The sequence below is a fragment of the Amphibalanus amphitrite genome, unplaced genomic scaffold (genome assembly GCF_019059575.1).
Source record: "Amphibalanus amphitrite isolate SeventyFive unplaced genomic scaffold, NRLGWU_Aamphi_draft 000064F_arrow, whole genome shotgun sequence".
Taxonomy (NCBI): Eukaryota; Metazoa; Arthropoda; class Thecostraca; order Balanomorpha; family Balanidae; genus Amphibalanus; species Amphibalanus amphitrite.
The window spans coordinates 495,110-519,178 of NW_024881560.1; the positions used below are offsets into that span (position 1 = coordinate 495,110).

The 24,069-nt window shown below is 51.6% G+C and overlaps 1 protein-coding gene across 2 annotated transcripts in view; it reads right to left on the minus strand.

Annotated features, from left to right (window-relative positions):
• Positions 1-24,069, minus strand: part of LOC122378735 (ral guanine nucleotide dissociation stimulator-like 1) — a 55,253-nt gene that overhangs the window by 4,420 nt on the left and 26,764 nt on the right. For both annotated transcript variants that reach the window (XM_043360183.1, XM_043360182.1), the window contains exons 3-10: positions 23,760-23,956; positions 4,168-4,224; positions 3,707-3,891; positions 3,298-3,434; positions 2,348-2,551; positions 2,023-2,133; positions 1,442-1,606; positions 556-693 (exon numbers count right to left, since the gene is read on the minus strand). In XM_043360183.1, the coding sequence (XP_043216118.1) occupies positions 556-693; positions 1,442-1,606; positions 2,023-2,133; positions 2,348-2,551; positions 3,298-3,434; positions 3,707-3,891; positions 4,168-4,224; positions 23,760-23,956 (1,194 nt within the window). The remainder of the gene's footprint in view (positions 1-555; positions 694-1,441; positions 1,607-2,022; positions 2,134-2,347; positions 2,552-3,297; positions 3,435-3,706; positions 3,892-4,167; positions 4,225-23,759; positions 23,957-24,069) is intronic.

Consider the following 24,069-nt stretch of genomic DNA (forward strand, 5'->3'; position numbering starts at 1 on the left):
CGACCCCAGCAGCCCGCCGCCCATCGTCCGTGATGGTCGACCCTCGAAATGCCTACCTGTGTATTCACGATCCGTGTCAGTATCTGTGCCCGTGTCAGTACCCGTGCCCGTGCCGTGCCCGTCGGGCTAAACCGGCCAACCCAACAACGGCAGACAGCACCGTGCATATCTTACGAAAACAAAGCCGCGATAGTATCTCAAGGGCACGTGGCCCGCCGCTGATAGTGACCTAGGAACGCCCGAGGCCCTGCGACACGTACCTAGCGGGCAAACAGCAAACGAAACAAAGGTCGTGCTCGTGCAGCGGACAGGGATTGCCTAGCGCCCAGCCGCTGCTGGCATCGGCTTATCGAGGTGTTTACATACACAAGGACTGCAAAGCAATAGATTTCAGATTTGCGAACTTTTGGCCTCGGCTTCCCTTGTCGTGCAAGGGCACAAGACAATGAGGCTAAGCGCTGTAATACGCCAAGGATTCGCCTGCTTGGCAGAGGTATTAGCAGTGCGCCGATAGTATGTTCTAGCACATCAGTTAACGTTCAGAGTTGTACTGACCTGCGCGAGGATCTCGAACTCTTTCCTGCGCTTGTCGAAGTTGATGAGTCCGTCGGCCGTGTAGTCGGGAATGCCGGCGTGGATGTACATGAGATCGGTGAGGAACGTGCCCAGGTACGGAATGGTGCCGTGGTTCACCTGTCGAGACGAGGGAATGAGTAAATCGCAAGTCATACGAGGAGAGAAGATGCATTAATCAAGAAGTTGGCATAAATTAAATAGTCACTGGTACCTTGCTACGTGTAAACTATGAGTTTTAGCTTTCAGAAATATGAACGACGCAGGGCTAATCTTATGGATATTTGGCAATGACAATGCATCTACTGGAAACAAAAGGCTTTCGTGTGGCATAAAAAAAAACACAATATATATAGCGCAAGTCATTACATGATGGATGATGGCATGTTTCTGAAGTTTGAACACCTGCGTACCGATAACTATGATTCACCATCTACGTTTTGTCGTTCTGCCAAACATCCATGGCTGAAACTGCGTATCGCTTTCGGTTATGATGCATGGTTTTTGAACACCTGAGCAGTGACAACAGCGATTCACCAGCTGTGTTCAATGACGTACGAGCAAAACGACCCACTAGACGAGCATGACTGATGGTACAGCTGAGGACCAGCCACAGCTCGTGAGGGCGCCCTCTGCAGGTGGCCCAGACGCCCACGAATACCACGAAACATCCCTGACCACATGTTCACACGGACCAGCGAGGGCTGTTCAGGGTAATGCATTTAGTCTTCGTGAATAAATAGGGCATCGGGGATCGAACACTAGGTAGCAGTCGTAAAGTTCAGCTTCTTTTAAACGTTGCAGCTAACACAAAACGCGGATTAGGCATTTTGAAGGACATAACGTCTTTCCAGACTAGCACCCTCACCGTATGGTTGGAGCCGGACCGGCTGAGGTGCTTCTGCAGGTGCTTGTCGTTTTCTCCAAACGCCTCTGCGTGCTTGGCGGTGCCCTCCTTCATCAGCAGCTCGCGCTGGTTGAACATGTTGTTGGCGTCGCTGAAGATCCTCGCCAGCTCGTCGAACAGCTCAGACTGTGGGGACAGCACGGTGGGGTTACGTACGGTTAGGAAAGAGAATACGAGTCGATAAATTTGCAAGGTGGTCTGTTAGATCCTCACAGCTCTAAAACTTCATCAAGGAGGAAGTGGGCAAAGTCTGAGTTGGTTCCGGCTCCATAGCAGCGCCACCTACCGAGGTCACGTCGGTCCTCTACGTAGGTATGTGCTTCACAAGTGAGGTCTGTTCCCAAAAGACGTCGTCGTTGACAGCAACACTCCGAAAGTATTTATTGATTGTGCACACAATACTTCCAACTGACCTTGTTGAAAGAATTCCGTGTGCCTCACTTCATACGGAGTTAATCGACAAAACCGTTTCTAGATGATTTAGTTTGAAAGCACAGTCGGGCCACAGGCATCGTAAAACGAATGTGTAATATGTATCTCACCTTATCTCTGGGAAGCGCCAGCCATGTTTGTTTTAACCTATAAACAGGATTTGACTGCAACCCTGAAATGATCGCCTTCAATGAAGAGAAGTTCTTCAGCATCCTCAGTTCCTGCAATGAGATGCACATAAACGTTACTCAGTATCACAACACTGAGCAATACATAGTGTTTTATATACCCGAAGCAAGATTCGTCCCAAATCCGTCAAAGGTTCAGTTGCCTTATCAATTTTCGTCAGTCTGGTATAACGAACCAATAACTTTTATCCCAGCCGCCCAATCTCCCCATTCCAAGCAGCCCGAGAATTCCATCGTAGTTACTCACCTGAGCGATGTCGACCCACTTGGCCAGGAGCTTGGCGCGCTGGCTGTGTCGCAGCGTCGTGTCCATCAGCATGGTGGAGATGACGCAGAACGAGACGGCGTTGAACTGGTCTACGGTGGCCGCCACCGAGGAGGCGTCCACGCCCTTCCGCTTCGACCAGATGGAGCCCAGACACTGGTGCGGAATTACCTTCCGGAACAGGTCCTGCGGAGGGCACAATGCGGAATCGTCAGCACAAATGGAATCCCTCCAGATGACGGGGGCGTTCGGGAATGATGAAGCCGGGAAACGTACATACACTCGGGTTGCAAGAAGGTCATTTGTGCTGGTTGAAGAAATTTCTGTCGCTATTTACGTGAACACTGTATGCCCACAACAACGCGGCATTACGTCACCCACGAGCATACGATTGCACCACAAACGATGAGGGAGGGAGCCAGTGAGGCATGCAGCCTCCCGCAGCTCCCTCGTAGAGCGTCACAGACGCACCTTTCACTCCGCAATAAATGTCACTACCCGCTGGACCGTGGCATATGCATGAAAAGGCACTGCTAGAGGCGCTCATCCGTCAGGCTTGGAGGTTCTCACGCGAATAGCACGCCTTTCTCTCAGTTATCATGTTTGTCACTCTGCTAATAATGCTGAGACTTCTCTTGTTCACAATCAACCTCAACTAAATTTAATAATGTAACAATATGCCCAATGTCACAGTGAGCCTTTATCTTATCAAAATCGAAGCACCCAGTGCATGCACTGTTACCGTCTCCACTCCAGGCATTCACGGCTATTTTAGTCTGTTTAGTGTCAATTCTCTTGACTCTATTGCCCACATCATACGCACTGTTGTAGCATCACCAATCTGTTGCGTCTCTGGCCCACCGATGGCATAGTCACTGTTCAGCCACTACTCCCTCCTTGTCCCTCCCCGCTACACCCTTCCCGTGACGTACTGCGTCCATTCGGGTGAGCTGCTCGGCGAACCGGCGCTCTGAGATCTCGTGGAAGGTGAGTGGTGGGACGTCCGACTGCACCGGGCTCAAACACCGCACCTCCTCCGTCGAGAGGATCCGCTGCAGCATCGGCGAAGCTGCCGGCACAGAGACATCGAGTTAGGCATGTTCGATACTCAACCAGGTCGAAGCAAGATCATCAAGAGAAAGACCGCTGAAAACCTTACGAACGATTTATCATTTACAACGCGCAGGCAGGTTTATGAATGATCGTCCACCTTTCTACCGTCTACGGGAGCATGGCATGGGTATCGTCTTGGTCGCCAGTACAACGTCATATAGAAACTGCTTCCAGTACCTACCCCTTGCCATTATACAGTAAACCTATCACCTTTAACCATCATCCTACCTTTGATCTCCTCTTCCTTCTCGAACTTTTCCAGCTTGTGAGTGACCTTGTTCTCGAGCTCAGAGGTCTCCGGCCGGTAGGTGCGGCAGAACTCGAGGATGCGCTGCATCAGCGGGTACTCGGGGTGGTCCTGGAAGTCGGCCGGGTACGAGTCCAGCCACACCATAATGGCCAGACGCAGCGACCTGCCGGGGCACAGCGGCATAGCGGTTAGGGCAGAAGCCACAGACATGTCGAGTGTGGGCATACCTACTCATCGGGCATGTCCTTGTTGAGGGAGATGAACGAATCCCTGCGTTCAGGGTAAAATGGGTATTGAAATAAAAACAGGTGTTTTTTATACAGCCCAGGTACCAATTTTATGAATAAGCCTTCCAGGAAGTTCGTTAACAAACTAGCTCAATCGGTGAAAGGCCTTGAACGAGAAAAGACGTCATTAAGAGTAACCGTAAACCACATACTTTTTATGTTCGTCTCGGTTCTCTTCATTTGTTTCTCCCTCATGAAGCTTCCGGTACCTGTAACAAGAAGAACGCCGATCAGGAAAAGGCGCACGCACAGACACACACAAAATGTACCAACAGGCACTCGAAGACACTCACATACCGATTTACATATTGACGTCGTGGTATAACGGAATGCGGCGACTGCTGGTGCACCGGAGCGTAACGTAAAACACTGCGTCAGAACTCAGAACCGAATGCACGGATCGCTGCCGCCAGATGTCTGCTCGGGCAGAGCACACTGAGGGTGCAGGTGGCTCAATCGAGCCATTCATTCAGCCGGGTGTCTGGACCATCGTTCCCTTACTTCCCATTTTGTGCGGTGGTTGGGAGGTGATAGCGGGGTCCGACTGGCAGCTCACGGGCCTTGAACCACTCTTTGGGGCCCGGGAGGCCGCCGGCCAAGCGGCACGGCTCTTCCCTGCCCTGGGCTGAGTCACGAGCCGCGGCATGGAGCGCTGTGTGCCGGCGAGACCCTCAGCCGGACCGAGCCGCCTCAGCGCGCAGCCGTGAGAGCCGGGCTTTCGTCGTCACGGGACACAAGGCGAGACGCCACACAAAAACCCAGCGTCGGTCGGCCGACGCGGAAACGGAGCCGACGCTGATCAAAGGACGCCTGTCTTCGGCTGAGACATGGACGTCGGCCGAGATATGCCGCCCCGAAAGCGTGACGGCTAACATTTGCTTTTGAAGGCGACGGCGAAGAGGCGACACAAAGAAACCGTATAGCAGGGTCCGTGAAATTTAGGAATTTCCGCACGTTTGACGCGGCTATTTTCACAGGTGATGTGAGTTCCCGTATGGTGGCTGATATGCCTCTGCTGCACAGGCTGCCAGACATCAAACAAGTCAAAACGCACAATGCCCTGGATTCTGACGCCTGATTTGCGGTGTCATGCTCCTTACACGGGCCAGCCAATCTGGCCCTGACGCACCGTTGCGCGGCCACATTCCCAGCACGTGAGCCTCGACCCTGTTCCGGTCGGCCGGGCGCGATCAAAAGCGGCTTCTGGCGGCCGGAGGTGGGCCTGTCACCTGGAGTAATGGTCGGCGGACGGGCCGGACTAGGGTGCGGGACTGGGGCGTACAGCCGAGACACGCCGCTCGAGAGGCTATTGAGATCTGTCGCTCCACCTGGACCGAGACCTGGACGTGTCTGTCCGTACAGCGGCGGCAGCACGGAGGTGTTTTTGGTGGCCGCGGCCACCGTCACAGCACGGCGCCGACACGCCGGAAGTGGCGCGATCCGAACCGGAAGTCTGCGGCGCCGCCTCGTCGAGGCCGGTCGACGCGCGCCGGCGATTCGGTCAGGTGTGGAATGAAACAAGCGCACGGCTCGAGCTGCCAAGGAGCAGAACAGCCATTCTCGTTTTTCGCTGCATCAAACTCTTAGCCCGCGCCCTGGTGGGGTCTGTTTATAACGCGACCTGGTGGGGGGGGGGGGCTATTTTTTGCCCCCCCCCCCCTCGTATCTCCGAAACTACTGGACGGATCCGCAAAATTCAAACGGCGTTCGAAAGGCCTGTCAAATTTGTCGAGGAAAACCAAATTTCATTGACCTCGGGGTCACCGATGACGTCACAGGTCAGGTCAAAGATGAAATGTTTCACCGTTCACGGGTCTTCTAGGGAATGCGCTATAACACCGAGGAAAACGCATTTTGTCGAGAATCAGCGATAGGGCGTCAGTTGCCTAGTAGATATATTACTATTAGAGGTCACTGACAATACCAGGTCAGGTCACAGGTCAGGTCACCAAGGGTCACAGGTCAGGTCACATGAGCCCAACTTTACTAAGGTTGTGTGATGCATGTTTTATGGCCAATTTTTCATTTCCAACCCAATGGTATTGGTTATAAGACTATCAGGTACGGCTTAGGTCACTTTCTGGTGAAGTTCAGGTCAAGGTCAGGTCAAGGTCAGGCCAAAAAAGGTCAAATTTTAAAGTTGATAGTTTTGCATAAAATGGGAATTGATTCGATGCAACTCGTCACGGGGAGTCTAATGGTGGTCTTTGTTTTGCGCTACGGGGTCTAGAATTGCTAAAAATTGAGTTTGAAAATTTGACGTCATCAATTTTGAACAGTTTTTTCGCTATAACTTCGCCAAAAAAAGAGGTATCGATCTCAAATTTGGTATGTGGATGGAAGGCGGTAAGGACTATCACATATATTCCGGTTTTTGCGAAATTCAAAAAACTTTTTGGATTTTTCGATTATTATATGCAAAAAATTTATTTTTTGATTTTTGGGGGTCAAAATCCAAATTTTCAAAAATCCGAGATAGCAGTTTTGTAGCCCTGTTCATTCTACAGCTTTTATGTCTATATCATTTTTCTGTATTTGCAAAGCTATAGGCCTGACAGCTCTTCCCGCGAAACCCTTTTTTAGGTCGAAAACGGCAGAACATGACGTCACTCTGACGTCATTTCCGGCCAACCTATCATAGCCTTTGGAAAAATTTTTGGTCACAATGTGTAAAATTGATGTCCGGGAGGGCACTGAAAGTTTGGTGACAATCGGCGCAGCGGTTCTGGAGATATATCAAAAAGTCTGGAGGGGGGGCAAAAAATAGCCCCCCCCCACCAGGGCGCGGGTTAAGGTATTCAGGAATCGTCGGCAGAATATGATACTGGTGGTTATTCAAGAAGGAACTGGTGAAGGACTACTGGCTGCGGCATCGAAATACACCAGACCAAATGCTCCATTTACAACGGCTGAGAGGATCTTACACCGAAAAGTTGACAGTGCTCATAGGAGGAAGTGCCTACGCCCTAACATCCCGAATATTATATCTGCCAAGTACTTGCCAAAGTGTTTTATTGCTGGGCGCCATCTCATATCGGCATGAGCGTTACGGGCAATCACTACTTAGAATCCATGGGAAGTCTAAATATAAGCGTCGTACCGCTGTAGGACGTTTAAAGCAGCTCTTGGAAGTTGGAAGCTTCAACATAAGTGGCGCTACAATGGGAGCCGCCACTATTTGATTATTCTATAGGCAGAAGTACCTAACGGACAGAAGTCGAGGATGCCGGCCAGGGCTAGAGGCGGCGAAGTCGCGATCTCTGCGGTCCTGAGTCGGAGCTTCTTCGCATAGGCGTAGGAACAGGGGGGGCCAGGTGGGCAAGTGCCCACCCACTTTTCGAGGTGGGGGGGGGGCCAACCATGTGTTTTGGCCCACCCACTTTTTGCTCGAGGCCCCTCGTCTCGATTTGAGAGGACGTCGTCACCTTCCAGAATAAACAAACTCGGTAAAAATAAGTTCCACGAATCCCCACGCACGGACTCCAAGGGGCCGTGATGGATCCAAGGAGGCCCTCTGTTCATTTTTATCAGTCGAAGCCCCTGAGACTGATGGCCTGAGAGGCCCTAGTGTATCTGAGGAGGCCCCAATATCCACACTGGTCTGGGAGGCCCCTCCATCCACACTAGTCAGAATAGGCCCCTGACACTGGCGGTCTAGCCGAGGCCCCCTACCCTCACTAGTCAGAGGAGGCCCCTCTATCCTCAATAGTCAGAAGAGGCCCCTGAGACTGATGGTCTGGGAGGCCTATCCATCTACACTGTAGTCAGAGGAGGCCCCTGAGACTGATGACCTGAGAGGCCCTTATAATCACACCAGGCAGAAGAGGCCCATGATACTGATGGACTGAGAGGCCCTTCTATTCATACTGGCCACAGGAGACCCCCAAAACTTTCGGTCTGGGAGGTCCCTCAATCCGGCACCAGTCAGAAGAGTCCCCCGAGACTGATGGCCTGGGAAGCCCTTATATTCACACTAGGCAGAGGAGGCCCCTGAGACTGATGGTATGAGAGGCCCTCATATTTACACCAGTCAGAAGAGGCCCCCGAGGCTGATGGCTGTAAGGCCCTTCTGTTCATATAACTGGCCACTGGAGGCCCCTGAAACCGGTGGTCTGGGAGGGCCCTCTATCCACACTAGTCAGAAGAGGCCCCTGAGACCGATGGTCTGAGAGGCTCTTATATGCATACTGGCCACAAGAGGCCCCTGAGACTGATAGTCAGAGAAGTCCACTCGTAATGAATCTGAGGGGGCCCTCTATCCACATTTACACTTTTCTAGGGAGGCCCCCGGGACTGATGGTCTGAGAGGCCCTTTTATTTATACTGTCCACAGGGGCCCTCTGAGATTATTGGTCTGAGAGGCTCTTCTATTTATACTAACCAGAAGAGGCCCCTAGGATTGATGGTCTAACAGGCCCTTCTATTTATACTAGCCAGAGGAGGCCCATGAGACTGATGGTCTGAGAGGCCCTTCTATTCAAACTAGGCAGATGAGGCCCCTGAGAATGATAGTCTGAAGAGCCATGCGGCGGCAACTGGCCGTAGCCATATTTCGGCTAGGTAGGGCCCCACAGAGCTCATGAGAGCACCTCAAGGGCTTTTGCCACTGAAGGCACCACACAAACTCTCACTGGGCTCTAATGTCCATGTACCGGCCTCTGAGGGATTTAAGCCAGCGCATTCGTAGCTCCACACCAGCAATTGTAAGGGCTTCACACTGAAGTATCTGAGGGTTCCACACCGGTGTCTCTAAGGGCCACATACCGGCATCTCTGAGGGCCCCATACCGGCGTCTCCGAGGGTCCACATCTGGCGGGCACCCATCAGCGACTGAAGGTCCCACACTGTCGACTCCGAGAGCCCCATCTGCGTCTGGGAGCACTATGCCGTCTCTAAGAACCACAGCGGCTCCTCCGTACGAAAGATGGGCGTCTGCATGCCAAAGGGGAGCGGTTCTGAGACAGTAGGGCACCTACGTGCAATAGAGGGGCGCCTATGAAGCCCATAGGGGCGCCTCAATGCGAAAGAGGGGCGCCTTTGAGGCCTACATATATGGGCGTCCACATGCAATAGAGGTCTGCAAATTGCAATTGATCAATGCCATGGGGGTGCATTCATAAGAAACAGGGGCGCCGGCATGGCAAAGAGAGGCGCCTTCAAGTGTCCATAAAAGAGAGACGCCTATGATAAGCGCACATTGTACAGGGTGACACAAAAAAGCGGTCATCACCAAAATTCGAATAACTTCGGAAGTTTTATTCAGATCATCACCAAACTTCGGCCACATTAGGTCACACCTATGTAGCAGACATCCACCAAGTTTCAAGTCTTCACTACGAATACTTTTAGTACAGTGTGTGTTTTACGGACGCTCCACAATGTGCTCCAGGTGAGCGCCCGGCGCTGCAGGGCGTAGGCACACCTGCATCCGGCGGGCAAAGTTGCCGATAACCCGATAATAATAACGTTTCAGGGGTAGCATACCCCCTGAGCACTGTCTCCAGAGGCCATTGCACTCTGTAAAGTGCACAGCCATCGGGTTATCGATGGCTTGCCCGCCGGATGCAAGTGTGCCTACGCCCTGCAGCGCCGATGGCTTGCCCGCCAGATGCAAGTGTGCCTACGCCCTGCAGCGCCGTGGCGCTCACCTGGAGCACATTGTGGAGCGTCAGTAAAACACACACTGTACTAAAAGTATTCGTAGTGAAGACTTGAAACTTGGTGGATGTATGCTACATAGGTGTGACCTTAAGTGGCCGAAGTTTGGTGATGATCTGAATAAGACTTCCGAAGTTATTCGAAATTTGGTGATGACCGTTTTTTTTTGTGTCACCCTGTATGCGACAACGGGGCGACTGTGGGACATATAGGGATGTCTCTGATGACTATAGGCACATAGGGCGCTTATATGCCAAAGAGGGCGCCTATGAAGCTAATGGGGGCACCATTTGGTAGCAGGTCCCATCGGTCAACCACCCCAGCCTTCAGAACTCGCACCTACTGGAAACGAGGAAGACATTTGTGTAAGGGTTTTCAGGGGTCATGCGCCGTTTGCGGCAAATAGATTCTAAAAAAATCGGAGGGGGAAGAAGTTTTAAAAATGGTGCGGACTTTCCGCACTGTTCGCTTTAGCGGTTACGCCCCTGGGTACATCTGCCTGATCTCAGAAGCTAGATTTGGAGGTCATACTTGAAAGCAGCCAGCAGGATGAGGCAAAAGTGGAGGCCCCTGAAAATAGGAGGCCCCCTGGAAAAGGAGGCCCCTTGACAGGGTGGCCCACCCACTTTTCATGACGTTCCTACGCCCGTGCTTCTTCGTAATTTCAACGGCGTGTTACGTCGACAACCCCTATCGGATTGGTACGAGAAGCCTTCCTTTCACGGCCGTTACAAAGCGCTGCTTGTTTGTGGGCTGTGACGCTGGGGAGAATGTCTGTTCACGTGAGTGCCTTTCACGGGGCCATCAAGATGCCTTGTTGTCGTAATAATGCGGGAAATGAGCACTTGAAGAACGGCGGTGCTGTACGCAGAGCCTGAGCCATTTTCATTTCACTCTACTCAAGGCCAGTCGAGAGGTATGCGAAGGTACACCGCATTTCCCGAGAGAGCCCACGGCGACCCTTCCGGGCAGATGCCTGAGCTAGCCTGGATGCCAGTCCCCTGCGGCCTGCAGAGCGCTGCAAAGAATGCCGGCGGCCGCCGACCGGTACCACTTTCCCAAGATTATGTTTTACCTACTCTTCTACCAACCTCTCGCCTCCCCGAATAACTAGATGGGAGCTAGGCAGCGGGAGGCACTACAAATCACCGTTGCATGGCAGCTTGACCTGCCCTAAACTCCTGTCCAGAATCTCCAATCTCTCCGTCGCTCCTAGTCGCGACATCCTCTCAGAATGTTGAGCGCCGGGTACCGTGTGGACGCCGACCTTACAGCGACTCGTCGTAACGCTGTGCCTGTGAGGAAAGGCGGCATATGGTGCCGGGGAGGCGGCGCTCGCCGGTCCGTCGCCAGAGACGTGGGAAAGTCGCCGTCTGCGTGGGAACGGCGCATCGCAGCGGTATTTTACCACCTAGCCACGGACCTGCCCGAGCGCCATCTACATGCATGTATGTAGATTGTGAACGGGTATGGAAGTTTTCCGCTTGCACTGACAGGTTAGAAGTTACATGTCAGGAGGGCTACGTTACGTGAAGTAGATTCGGCAATAAAGCGCGCAAAGCAATCTGTTTGATTTTTATGAATGCAACACCACGAGTGACAGGTATAGCTTCCGTTAACATAATTGAATTTCATAAAGTATTTCGTTGCACCGATTATGCCACCTTTTATCCCTGCCCCCTGGACTGTTCGGTCGGGTCAATGAACACAGAGAGGGTCGTCCTCGGCCAGTCCCGCTCAGTGATGGACCGATCCCGCTTCCTGGAGCTGGTCGGTAGCCGAGCCAGGGTCGGCCGACGCCCCCGGCAGTGCGGGCCGACCCCGACCGTGACTGGCCCCCTGCCCCCTGCCCCACCGCGCCGAGCAGACAACTGACAGATGCGACCGAGCCGGAAAGCTTCCAAAGAAATTGCAGCATTTTGAACTGAAATGGAGATCACTTGTGCATTATGTCATAAGCTTTTAGTATATTACATTTAGTTAATCTGTTATGCTCCCGTGGCCAATTTATTTTATGGTTCAGTTATTAAGATTGAGTTATCACCCTTAGATTCTCGGAGCACAAAATAAAAATGCTGCATAATAAACCTACAGCTAGACAGAATTGTCATACCAGAAAGTGGCAATTTCAATTTTTAGTTTATCAGTCATCAGTAACGCCCCTTTGCTGATGCGAACAAATCTTCGGACAAATTAATTCGCTGAACGTAGTAGTGCTTATAAATACCTACCATCGAATAGTTCCGAAGCCACAGGAAGGCGACGTGTATCCAACCCGTTGATCTCATGAACACTAACACAGTCAGACGCTGACATGGACTAAACAGTTTATGAAACCGCCCACAGGATGCCAATAGCTGATCACATCCCGGCCCTGATGTAACCTAAACAGTCTGCATTCTTTGTAGAGGTGGCAAAAGATGACAATTTTGGGAACCAGACTCGAACCAGACCCGGCTGGACATTTCTGGAACCAGTCGGACCCGGTATTAGTTGGAATCGGAACCAGTTGGACCCATTCCCCAAAAGTCAATTACAAACTACTTGTAGGTATCATTAGTTGCATCATGTAAACAGCCTATTTCCCACTGGGAATACTCATGAGCAAAGAAACGTGTGCAAAGAAACATTCACTTCATTCACTTCACATTTTGCAATAATGTGTAGTGTGCAAGATGTAAAGTTAATGGTAGGACCCGGTTGGACCCGTCAGAAAATTTCCAGGAACCGGTCTGGACCCATATGGGTCCAGACTGGTTCTTTGGACCGGGTCCTCGGGTCCACATTTTGCCACCTCTAATTCTTTGTGCCGGTGTCACCTGGCTCAGTTCGGTCGGAATGTCGGTATTGCGATAGGAATTCGCTGATCTCCGCTGTACTCCGGTGGGAGATGCCGGATGTGTCAGGCATTCGGCCGCTGACCCGTCCCCTGCGCCGTGAAAGCTCAGCCGTTCCGACCGGCTCAGGGTCAGCGGCTCTCGGCGTTGGTCCGGCTCCGGGACAGACTGGGACGGCTCCTCCGGGACCGGGACGGCCGTCCGCCGCACCGCCGCGCCGGCCCGTCTCCCGCCCCGAGAGTGGTAGAAAGTGAAACAGGACCGCCGTCGCCGGCGAGTTCCGGCTGATTCGAGCCCACTTTCTACCGGGACCGAGCGTAGTCGGTCGCAGCCGGACGCGGGGCCGCCGGGCGTCCGCACTCCACAGCGCCGGCACGTCGAGGGGGAGGTGTTGACCTTGTCCGTTCAGGAAGCGAACGACGGGCGCGGCCGCCCCCAGGCTCGGTGTGGAAGCTGCTGGCATGCTGCGAGCAGACCATGCTCCAGAGGAGAGCGGACCAGACCAGAGGAGAGAGCGCTGGATGCTTGTAGCTAGTCGATACAATCGGGACTCGGGACCGGACGCAGAGAGTGAGGCGGTCTGAGCGCGACCGCAGCAGCCGAGACTATGGAACGTGAGAGAGCACACGCAGCATAAAACACCGAGCCGAGAGAAACTCGACAAAGAACAGCGCTGTCAGGCAGGCAGCAGCTTTCTCTCAGAACGTGCAACCATGAGATTGTTGGCCGGGCGCCTGGTGGGAAACAGCCCCGCGGCGGCGGGGGTCGTCAGGTCAAGGGTACTAGATCATTAATTATGGTGCACGCCCACGCGGGCATTGTGTGAGGCGGCGTCTATTTGAGTTGTAAATGTGGGCATTGGCTCATGGGCGAACGCATTCAGTACGGCAAGGAACGCAGAGCAACATCGACAAGTAATGCAGCAGGCGTTAGCCATTTCGTCGTAGCAGTTAAAGTAGCGCTCGCTCGAGGTATTATGGTGGCTGATCGGAAATTCGGTAGACTGGATCCGAAATTTAAATCTATTGTTTCTAAATTTTGCTTTTTACACCACACTCTTCCAAATGGATTTGCTAATCTGATAGAATTGGCAGAATAATTGCCCTAGATGTGTTAGAACTTAGAACGTTCCAATAAATGATCTAAGTCTTAACGCAATAGCGAACGTTATGTCACCGAATAAATAAGTTTAGCCCTCGCCGGACCTATTGGTTTTCTACATACGCGCCGGCCGAGGGGGGGGGGGGGGCGGGTACGACCCCCCCCCTCGCCGTTTCGCCCCTGGTGGAGCTAGCGCGTCGCGGAAAAAACGAGCGTGTGCGCCGTTACGAGACGCAGAGATTGGTACCCGATTTTAAGGTCCTAGGTCAACCGGTGACCTCTGAGGTCAGGTCAAGTGCCCCAGGGTACGGTTCAGTTTTTGGTGAATAACTTCGCAAAAAACGGCCGCAGAGCGCCGATTTTGGCAGCATCGTGTTCGCCTCGCTCAGACGCGTCGAATGATATACTTTTTTGTCCGGGTCAGGTCAACTTGGGGTGTTGACCTCAGGTCAAGGTCAGGTCAGCACCCCCAGGTCACGAAGTTGGTCGAAAGAGGTCATGTCGCATATCATTCGATTCGGCAGGCCTTCCTGAGTCCATTGGTGCCTTTCCCGACTCGCTAGCTCAATTTGATCAAGAGTTATTGACGAAAAACTAATTTGACCTTGATGACGTCATAAATGACGTCACGCAAGGTCAACATTGCAAAAGTGACGCATCTAACCTTGCAAGGAGTGCATCAAATCACGATTCTGTGTGCTTGAGATAGTTAGAGATCGTTCCCGGCGCCAGAATAGCAGTTTGAATTTTTCCCCATTGACTTATAATGGTGAGGTCACGAAAATGACCTGACCTCATATGACCTTTAGGAAAAATCCGAGATATACAAGTTGTGGGACTCATAATGGATACTAGATCCTGCAAGTTTCATTTCCCTGTGACATCTCCTCTGGCAGTGAGGGCGTTGCGAAGTTGCGACATCTGAAGACCGTGCAGAGGTTCACTTATGACGTCATAGGTCAGTGACCTGACCTGACCCAAAAATGCGGTTGGTGTGAAAAGATGCGGCTTGGATCAAAGGTCAGGTATGCCAAGTTTCAGCTCTCTATCGCCAGCGTGTTCGGAGCTATCGCGAAAAAACCCTATGGGGGGGGGGGGGCGGCACCCGCCCCCCCCCCCCCTCGGCCGGCGAGGGTTAGTGCAGATGCACGTAATGCATCAATGGATGCGGCTTGTGGCCATCCCTTCTAAATTTCCAATCGCTTGCCAGATTTCCTTAAGCAGACACTATTACACGGGTCCATTTTAAAATGAATGACAAACGTCCGGAGCCGTTTCCACCGAGTAGCGCTGCTGCCTCCTCCTCCTCCCAGCCGATTACTTTCCTGGTCACCTCTGCAGAGGCGAGGTAGTCGTTTTCCTGACGGAGCTCGGGCCGATTTCCTGCGGACCGTGTGTATCCGAGGCGCCGGAGCGCACGGAGCTCACCGGACCGGAACCACGACAATGAGGTCGGGTCGGACCGACCTCCGTTGGGCAACCGGCCGACGCCGAGCGGGCCGGCCCGGGTGAAAGGTCGCCCGTCGGTCGGCAGGTCGACCGCGCACAGAAGACTCACGCAAGGGCAATCATGGGCAAGGAGGGTTTAAATTGACGGCGTTAGGCAATGTGATGCTCTTCTGGTGATTGAAAACTGGGTTCCTGGGTCTAAAAGAGTCTTGAAATCACCAGCACTTGTGATGAAGAGATCCAATGCTGGTGATAGAGAGGCATAGGTACTTGCTTTTCTGTGGAATTTCACCATTGACAAGTGCCGCAAACCGTCGCTGTGCTGAGTGCCGAATTCCTGACGCAACGCATTAAGCGCTACATTCCCGAATGACGAGACTAAATGTACAGCTCAGCCACCTGGGGCCACTCTACACGTTTCATAAGAAGGCCGGCAGCCATTTCCTCATTGCTGCGCGCGGTTCGGGACCTCTCGATGCCGCTGATGCCGTCACCGGTCGGCCCGTCGCCGTTCCGTGACCCGGGGGCAGACGGCCGCAGCGGCCTCCTGTTGTTGCGTCACGGACGGTGACGCAAGCGACCCTCATCCCACGGGCCGCCTTCACGAGCGGCGGCGGCGGGGCTGGCGGCTGTTCGACCCGACTCCGGTCAGAGGTGAAGGTGCCAGCGCGAGCTGTGACCGTCAGCAGACGGAGCGGGACGGGTGGCCGCATCCAGCCCCGGGCTTACTGGAGGTGTGGCATCTGCTGGGTGTCCAGTCCACACCTTACAAAGTAGAGGCATTGTTCATAAATTGTTAAAGGAACACTGCCTGTTGAACGTCCATCACCTACTGGAGGCTCACCAACTGTTAGAGGTCTCCCATCTGGTGAGGTTGCTGCAGTGAGCCCAACCTCGCCCGGTGACTTCACAGGGATTCCGCCGCCTGCGTTAGTCACAAACAGCCCATCTGACTGCAGTGTGGCGTGACTGCGCCCTCCCCTTACCGTCAAAACAGTGCGCCAGCCCACAAGGCATGCTACACCTGCCGGATGCCACCGCGTCGACAGCGGTACACGCGGACCAACCGCAGCCGCACGTACCCGTGGGTGGCACGTAGACGTACCCGTGGGATGCACGTGCCTCGCAACACGTCCGTGTCGGCATGTGTGTTCGCGGAGGTGGATGCTATTAATGGCAATGTATAGGCTTGGTGCATAGGCATTTGCAGGGGCGTAGGCAGGGGGGGGGGCCACTGGGCCATGGCCCCCCCCCCCCTTGGGCGCCGAAGGCGCCCTCCAATCGCAAATGCAATTGTGATATAATCGAATCGAAAAACAATCGCGACTGGAGGGCGCCCTCCAATCGCGAATGTGTTTACAGGGAAATACGGATGGAGGGCGCCCTCGGAGGACGCCCATTCCAAATACGCCCTCCAAATACGGTTGGAGGGCTCCCTCGGGCGCCCTCCAACCACATTTGTAGGCTGTAGCTCTCTAAGCGTAACGGTGGTCGCCTATGTAAGCCGCTGTCCTGTAAATAAGCGCCCTCTCACCCGAAGGCGCCCTCCTGTAGGTCGCCACCCTGCTACACATTGCCGCCCTTCTGCTGATCGGCGTCCTCATAATTATTGGCGCTCTCCTACCTATTGAGCCCTCATGTGAAATTTTGAAGGCCGCCTTTCTCCCTTTTGGCACCCTCTTGTTCAGTGCCGCCCTCCTACCTATTGGTTCCCTAGTCCTTCCTGTTGAATGTTAATCGGGGCCCTTCTCCTATTGGCGCCCTCGTGTAGATCGCCGCCCTCCTAACCACTGGCACCCTCCTGTTGATCACCGCCCTCCTATCCACTGGCACCTTCCTGTTGACCAGCGCCCTCCGCACAGACGCCCTCCTGTTCGTGTCATCCTCTTGAGCAAAGGCGCCCTCCTCACCATTGCCACCCCCATTTTAATCGTCACCCTTCCGCTCATTGGCGACTTCCAGTTGATGACCGCCCTCCCACCTATTGGCGACCTCTTGTTGATCGCCACCCTCCTATTGGTGCTCTCCTGTTCCTCGCCACCCTCTTACCTGGTGGCGCCCTCCTGTTGATTGTTGATCGGCGCCCTCCTACCTATTGGTGCCCTCCTGTTGATCGCTGCCCTTCTATCCATTGGCGCCCTCCTGCTGCTCGCCAACTTCCTACCTATCGGTGCCCTACTGTCGAAACTCGGGATGTTGATCGGGGCTCTTCTACCTATTAGTGCCCTCCTGTGGATCGCAGCCCTTCTACCTATTGGCAACATCCGTTGATCGCTGCCCTCCTATCATTTATTTACTCCTTTGGCATGTTTTTCAACTTAGTCGTTCTATTGCACATAGTTGATGTCTTGCCTGTGAAAACTGCCACAAATGAACGTGCATTCAGCACAATGAATGAAGTATCTATACCTACCAAAACTATCTACGCTCTACGATGCATAAAACACGTCTTTGGTCTTAACGGATTGATCCTACTTTACGTGCATCATGGCATCTATATGGATTACGATTAAGTATTGTCAACAGGTTCGGGCGCAACAGCAGGCATCTGAAGTTTCGGTGATTGAAACTGGTTATGTGGGTACACTGTATGCATCTGTGAGAAGGCTATGAAGGCTGGTCTGAGGTAATTTGGATGATGTTTACGCATCTCGCGCTCCGGTATCAATCCGATACGGTGATCTGGTGCGTAGATATGCCACCGCCAATAAACTTTTATACATCGACACCCATGAGCCAAGCTTTCTGTACAGTTTGTGTGGCAGCGGCCCGACCAAACCTTAGGTATTTTTTACACCTTCAAATTTGGTAAAAGAGCGAGAGGAGCTTTGAACAGTGATCGTATAAAAGGCGTGCCTAAAAAGCGGAGGAAAAGGTTGTTTTCAAAAATTTCGCGCGCCTTCGGCGCAGCATTTCAAGAACACTTGACCTTTTGTGACCTGGAGTATAAAGAATACACACGATGCAAAATCAATGCAGCACGACCTATACGAGGTTACGCAAAAAAAAACTGGTGGCATGGTAAAAAACGCCTCCCAACCCCCCAACCCCCACTGAGCGATTTTTTATCTCGCGACCGTATGGCGCCCTCCTTGGGTGAGGTGGCGCCCTCCAAACCCTTGGCCCCCCCCTTCGCGATTTTCTAAATACGCCGCTGGGCATTTGATGCCTAATGCATAAACGATGTAATCTCAGCTCGTCCGGACCATTACAGAATCTTTCCCGAAAATAAGCAAGTTTTTTGCTGCATCACTACTTGACGGAAGGAAATGTCTCATTGCCTCCTGCCAATCTGAATTAGCACTAAATAGCGGTCATCAAAGCCGGACATCCATCAATTGAGGCCGGACGGGCCAATCGAACGGTGCCTGTCTGCGGATGTCGGCGCTCCTGGGACGCTCCCGGCGCTCCCATTGGGACGCGCGTGGCTCCTCCCTCCCACCGGTAGAGCGCAGGCTCACGGAGCGGACCGTGAACGGCTCCCGGAGCGGAATGTGAACCGTCACCAGCTGCTTCCGGGTCGGTGAGCCACGGGCCGTCACACAGCCTGGACAGAGGGAACACACCAAGGTCGCCACCGCCGCGCCGCACCCGCCGGACAGCCGCGTCCATGGCAAGGCCGGCCGCCGGGGAACGGGGTAGGAGGGGCGGCGCCTCGTGCATGGGTGTCCTGTAGAGCACTTCACGGATAGGCTTTTCAGGATCCGGCCCGGCCCATATCCGGCAAGTCATATCCAGATCCGCCCATTATCCGTGTTTCTTTGAATTTCAAAATCCGGCCCGCCCATGGCCCGTATCTCAGCCATACATCCAAAAAATATCCATAATAATCCGTTTCATTACAAACCGGTTGTGAGACTATCAGCATATCGCCATAAGATCCAAATGTTGGACACTACAGGGTGATTTTTTTTTAACTGTTAAAAAGTAAACGTCAATGGTGGTCCCTAAATCGAAAAATCTTGTGCAAAAAAGCAATGCACGTGATAGATAAATCTGGGACATTTTGTATGGTGTCATGATTTGTCCCTTTTAACCGAAGGCCTCGGCCCCAGTGGAGCCTGAAAATGTCCCACCAATCGGGCACGCATGGTCCACCGCCGTTCAGTAAGGAACGACACAAAACGATGATTTTGAAGCATTGAGGCAGTTCGAAGCATACGATCATCAAGGGGATACCTCAGAAAGACGTTAAATGATGCACGAACAAGCTTGTAGTCATAAATAACCTTCAAACGGCCCATCTGGCGTATGTGCATCCTCTGAAGAATCAGTCTTCAGGGAGAAACAAAAACAGCGAATCAGACACCACCAGGGCCGCCAGTAGCAAAATCCTCGACCTGCCCTTTCTAGACTTCTAGTTTTTGGACCCAGGTATGGCAGATATAACAAGAAAACATTGGAAATATCTGGCAGAGCTGAAAATGGGTGATAGGAACCTTTTCAGTCCGCCTAATGAGCATGGGAGTCCATGGTGCTGTTCAACACGTGCTCAGGCGGGCTGATTCGTGTCGGTGAGAGAGGGGGTAACTTCAAGCACAAGTAAAATACACGATGGACGTTCCTTCACATCGTGTATGCATGAAATCAAAATGTCCCAGAATGCTCGTCATGCTGGTATATAATTTTACAATATATATTTGCATTTTGACGCCACTAAACCTCATTACTTTTTCACAAGTAAAAAAAATCACCCTGTAGGAAGCTATCAAATTGTAATAACAGCAATCTTAGCCACTGCAAAATACATTTTGTGGTAAAAGCTGCATTGCTAAGGATAGGGGTAACACATTGACATGGACCTCAGCATTTCACAAGGTTGGCTATCATTAGAATTGTTAAGAATCTACTGTGGTCTATAAAAGGAAGAGTACTTATTCATATAGCAAAACCACAATCAATTAGTAAGTCAAATGGTAGGTAATAATAAGTATAATACAATGAATAAATAAAGTTTCATGACATTGGCAACATTCTATATGGGAAAAGGCAGAATCAAAACACCTCAAAACACATTGTTTGGAAACTAGCCTTGGAATGTGGTCTGACACACTCTACAAAGAATTTGACACTGAAAACCCAGCTGAAAAAGTAGGTATTAAATAGCCTTAAGCCTGACTTTGGTCCTAAAATGAAAGGAAGATAAGTTAAACCGGCATTTTGTCGTATCAACAAGACGACACAACACAATACACAGACAAAATTGACGATAGTGGCGCAAAAAAGCAAGCAAGGATTGATTTTTTTAAGATCCGCTCTCTCTTTATGAAATAGGCGAGCTGATGACGTAATATTGATTCGTTTACCCTTTAAGTTGAATTTCTGATCAGAAAATATTTTTTGGCGTCATTTACACTGAAAATGTTGATAACATCAGAATTTAATATCGTCTTGGATCGTTTTTATTTCTAAAAAAAATCATCCACGAGGCATTGCGCCAAGTTTAAAACTTTTTTTGCAGCGTTTTATTCAGCTGGTTAAAAGCATCTGTTATTGCGCATGTGTTTCTAACCTTGCGCAGTGTTTGTTGCTGTCTGGAAGATTGAAAAATTCGAGAAAGCATTATCGTTTTTATACATATTATATGGGGACTGTTCTCAGGACAAGTGAGTTATTAACACATTTTTACATGATTCGTATCTTATTCAGGAACCAGCGAGCCATGGTGGATATGATGCCATGGCGGTTGTTCTCGCTTCCTCGGTTAGGAACATGGCTGAGCTGCAGATTTTATGTTGTGACCATCTTGATCTATATTTAAAAATTTGGTTGGTGCTGCCATATACCTTACAGACTATCATGGCTCACAAAGGTATGCTTATAAATCTCATGTAAATCAATTAATACTTCTGCTGCAGTGCCTAACAAGTTAAGTTACCTAATTCTTAACATGAATATTGAATGCTACAATTTCAATTTTATCCGTTCTGATCCGTGTTCAACATTCAATTCCCAAATCCGGCCCGCCCAGATCCGTTCTATTTTTCCAAATTTGGGATCCAATCCTATCCGGTCCACGGATTTATCCGTGGATAACGGATTTATCCGGCCCATGAAGTGCTCTAGTGTCCTGTCACCATAGAAACAGCAGACAGTGCGCGAATGGACTGTGTCCATTCTTATGGACAGAATTATTGTAAACAAGCATCCTTCGGCAAATAACCGAGGGGCGGTGGTTTTTGCTGATATACCAGACGCGCTGGGTCAATGACGAGTCGTTCACCACCAGCGCCCTAACGTACCGAACCACAGGTGGCCTTTCGGCAGTAGCCAGGCGACCAACCAACAGCTCGATGGACGGTGGGCAGCGCGGGGCAGACACAATCGATCACCGAACGTTCCCGTACTCACACGATGGTCGGCAGCGAGGGCCAATCGGACGCGAAATGGACCCGACTTAGGACTGTTCGTGAGTCGGTCATGTCCAGTGGGGTCACGCGTGCGTTGTGTCGCCTCATTTTACGCTATTTCCGTCGGCCATACGGTTATGGGTCACGTGGCATGAACCAACGACCACGTGACTTCAACCATTGCTGAATCGGTGAATGCTGACTGCAGCATCACGTGCGGCCAGGCTGCAATACACTTGCGCTAGCGGCATTGTTACAATGTTGTGGTGTTTTAGAAGGGCTCAGATTCAAATTAAATGGAATGCATTGTGAAACCAGTTGCTTTTTAGCATTTTAACCTGTGTTATACCAACTAATGAGTAATTGTCATCTCAACAACTAGGACATTTCTCTGGATCTGTCAGGACTTGTGCTTCCTTATAAGCAAGATGGAGGCAATGAAGCATGTCACGGTGGCTTTGAAATAGGGAGCTGAGTCATGAGTGAACTGCAAGCTCGACTGAATCACCGTGTTAACTATATTAGATAATGAGAATTGGACGTATCAGGCGTGAGAGTCGCAATCATCATTAGGTATACCGGACATCTGACTCATGGAACGACGGTGGGGTAAACATTGACTTAATACATAATGTCTCACTCGTCGGGAAAGGCACAGGTTTGATGAGCAGCGACCAACGGTTGTGAATGTTCTAGTTGACCCGGGTCTGTAACAAACACCATTGGCGGGGTCTGTTAAGACTGAAGAATGAACTATCAGTCACAGCCTGTTACCGGACACACGAGGCGAGTGCCACACAACATTAAACTCGAGAGAGCGTTGAGAAGTGACATGAATCGAGAATAATGTCCAGTCGCCATGACGGATTTCCAACTCACAGACTGTGGCCAAGTTCCGGATTATCCCACTTACACGGACTCGGCGTGGAGCACAGTCGACCCGAACTTCTGCGAATTCGGCCCTGCACAGCTCATGTGAACTGGCCCCCGCCTCTGCATCTAATGCGGCCCTGCTCGGCTACAAGAGGCTGTTTTCCCAGCCGCGCCGATTTGCTTCTACGCTCAGCCGCAACAAGTGACCGCAGCAACACAGCTTCTCAAGTACAAAGAGCGCCGTGAGGTACAGAGAACTACACAGAGGGAGTCGGGGAATTGTTGTGTTCAGTGGAAAATGGTGCAGATCTCGGGAACAGGTCGCATGACGCGCCGTCCCGAGCGATGCCTGATGCGGCAACACTCGACTTTGGGGTTCGCCGGGCCTGCTCGCGATTCCGTAACACCGACCAAAATTATGTCATACTAGCTAGATTGCATTCATTGTCAACGGATGGCGACAATCATCACAGCAACGCAGCCGAGTGGCAGCGAGCACTCTCAAGTCACCCAGATTGCCAACGGGCTCACGGTAATGAGACTGAGCCCTTGCATCATTACTGCAACAAAGTAGGTATCAGCCAGGAATATTCATTCACTTTTACGTGCCGTATGAGGACGCAACATGCAGATTTAACATTTGCAAAATGCCTTCAAATCAAGCTCCGGTGGTCTTTGATCGATGGTTGTACAACTATGAGCAGTTCTCCCAATTTCTCTTTCCCTGGCTCAATAATGTGTCCTTCATGGCATCTGACGATGTTGTTCAGCTCCCATATGGACAGAAGCACCGACTGCCTCCGCCAATGACTCAGTGGTGTGTCCTACGCGACAGTCCTACACACGCCCCGCCCTGGCCGTGACTCGGGCTGACGGACGTTGCAGGGGGGCCGGCTCCTACTGATCACAGTCACGCAAGCGACTCACATGCATGGCACGCGCCGCTCAGACTCATCAGATGGTCTATATAGGTTATGGGTTATAGGTCTGCCAGACATGCTTCAGGAATTCTTTTTTACTAACTTCCTCGAAGAAACCTATAGCAAATATCTGACTACAAGAATCACTGTGATCCCTGCAGACAAGGAAGACGAACGTCTTTATTGGTGTCTGTTGATGCCTACCTGTGGTTTACCTACTTACCCTTTGCAGTAATCGTGCAGAAAGTCCTTGCGGTAGCATAATTTAATCATTGCTTACGTTGGGATTTTCTTTTAACACACTACCATCATCGCATACCGTTTAGCGGCATGACAAGCGCAACTAATATCGCGCAATGTTCTTTATGTGTGAGAACAATTCATTCGCCTCGCACGCTTAAATTCCTGTGTCTCTCAAATAAGAAGATACCATAAACAAACAATCATCAATAAACACCTACTGAGAAGCATATCTTCCTAATCTCGCGTGGGATTTCAGAAGATCGGGACACTTCCACACTACACCGGCCGCAAACTCTTTGAGTCGGGTACTCACCGTTCGATGATGAGGTCGACGACGGCGCGCGCGCTGGTGAAGGAGCGGTAGGTGGCCAGGAAGATGGTGATGTAGGTGGCATCCAGCTCTCCCGAGTGTGACCCGAGCGAGGCCACCAGCCGCTCCAGGGTGCCGGCTTTGATCAGCCGCACCCGCACCGTCTCCCACTCCAGGTGCGAGATCTCGTCATCCGAGTCCTGCGAGATGGGTTACAGAGGTCACAGACTGGCATACGGGTCAATTGGACGAGACTTCTGTCCTGAGTCCTGTCCTAAAGAGGACAGATTTATCTAAATAGATACATTTCCGT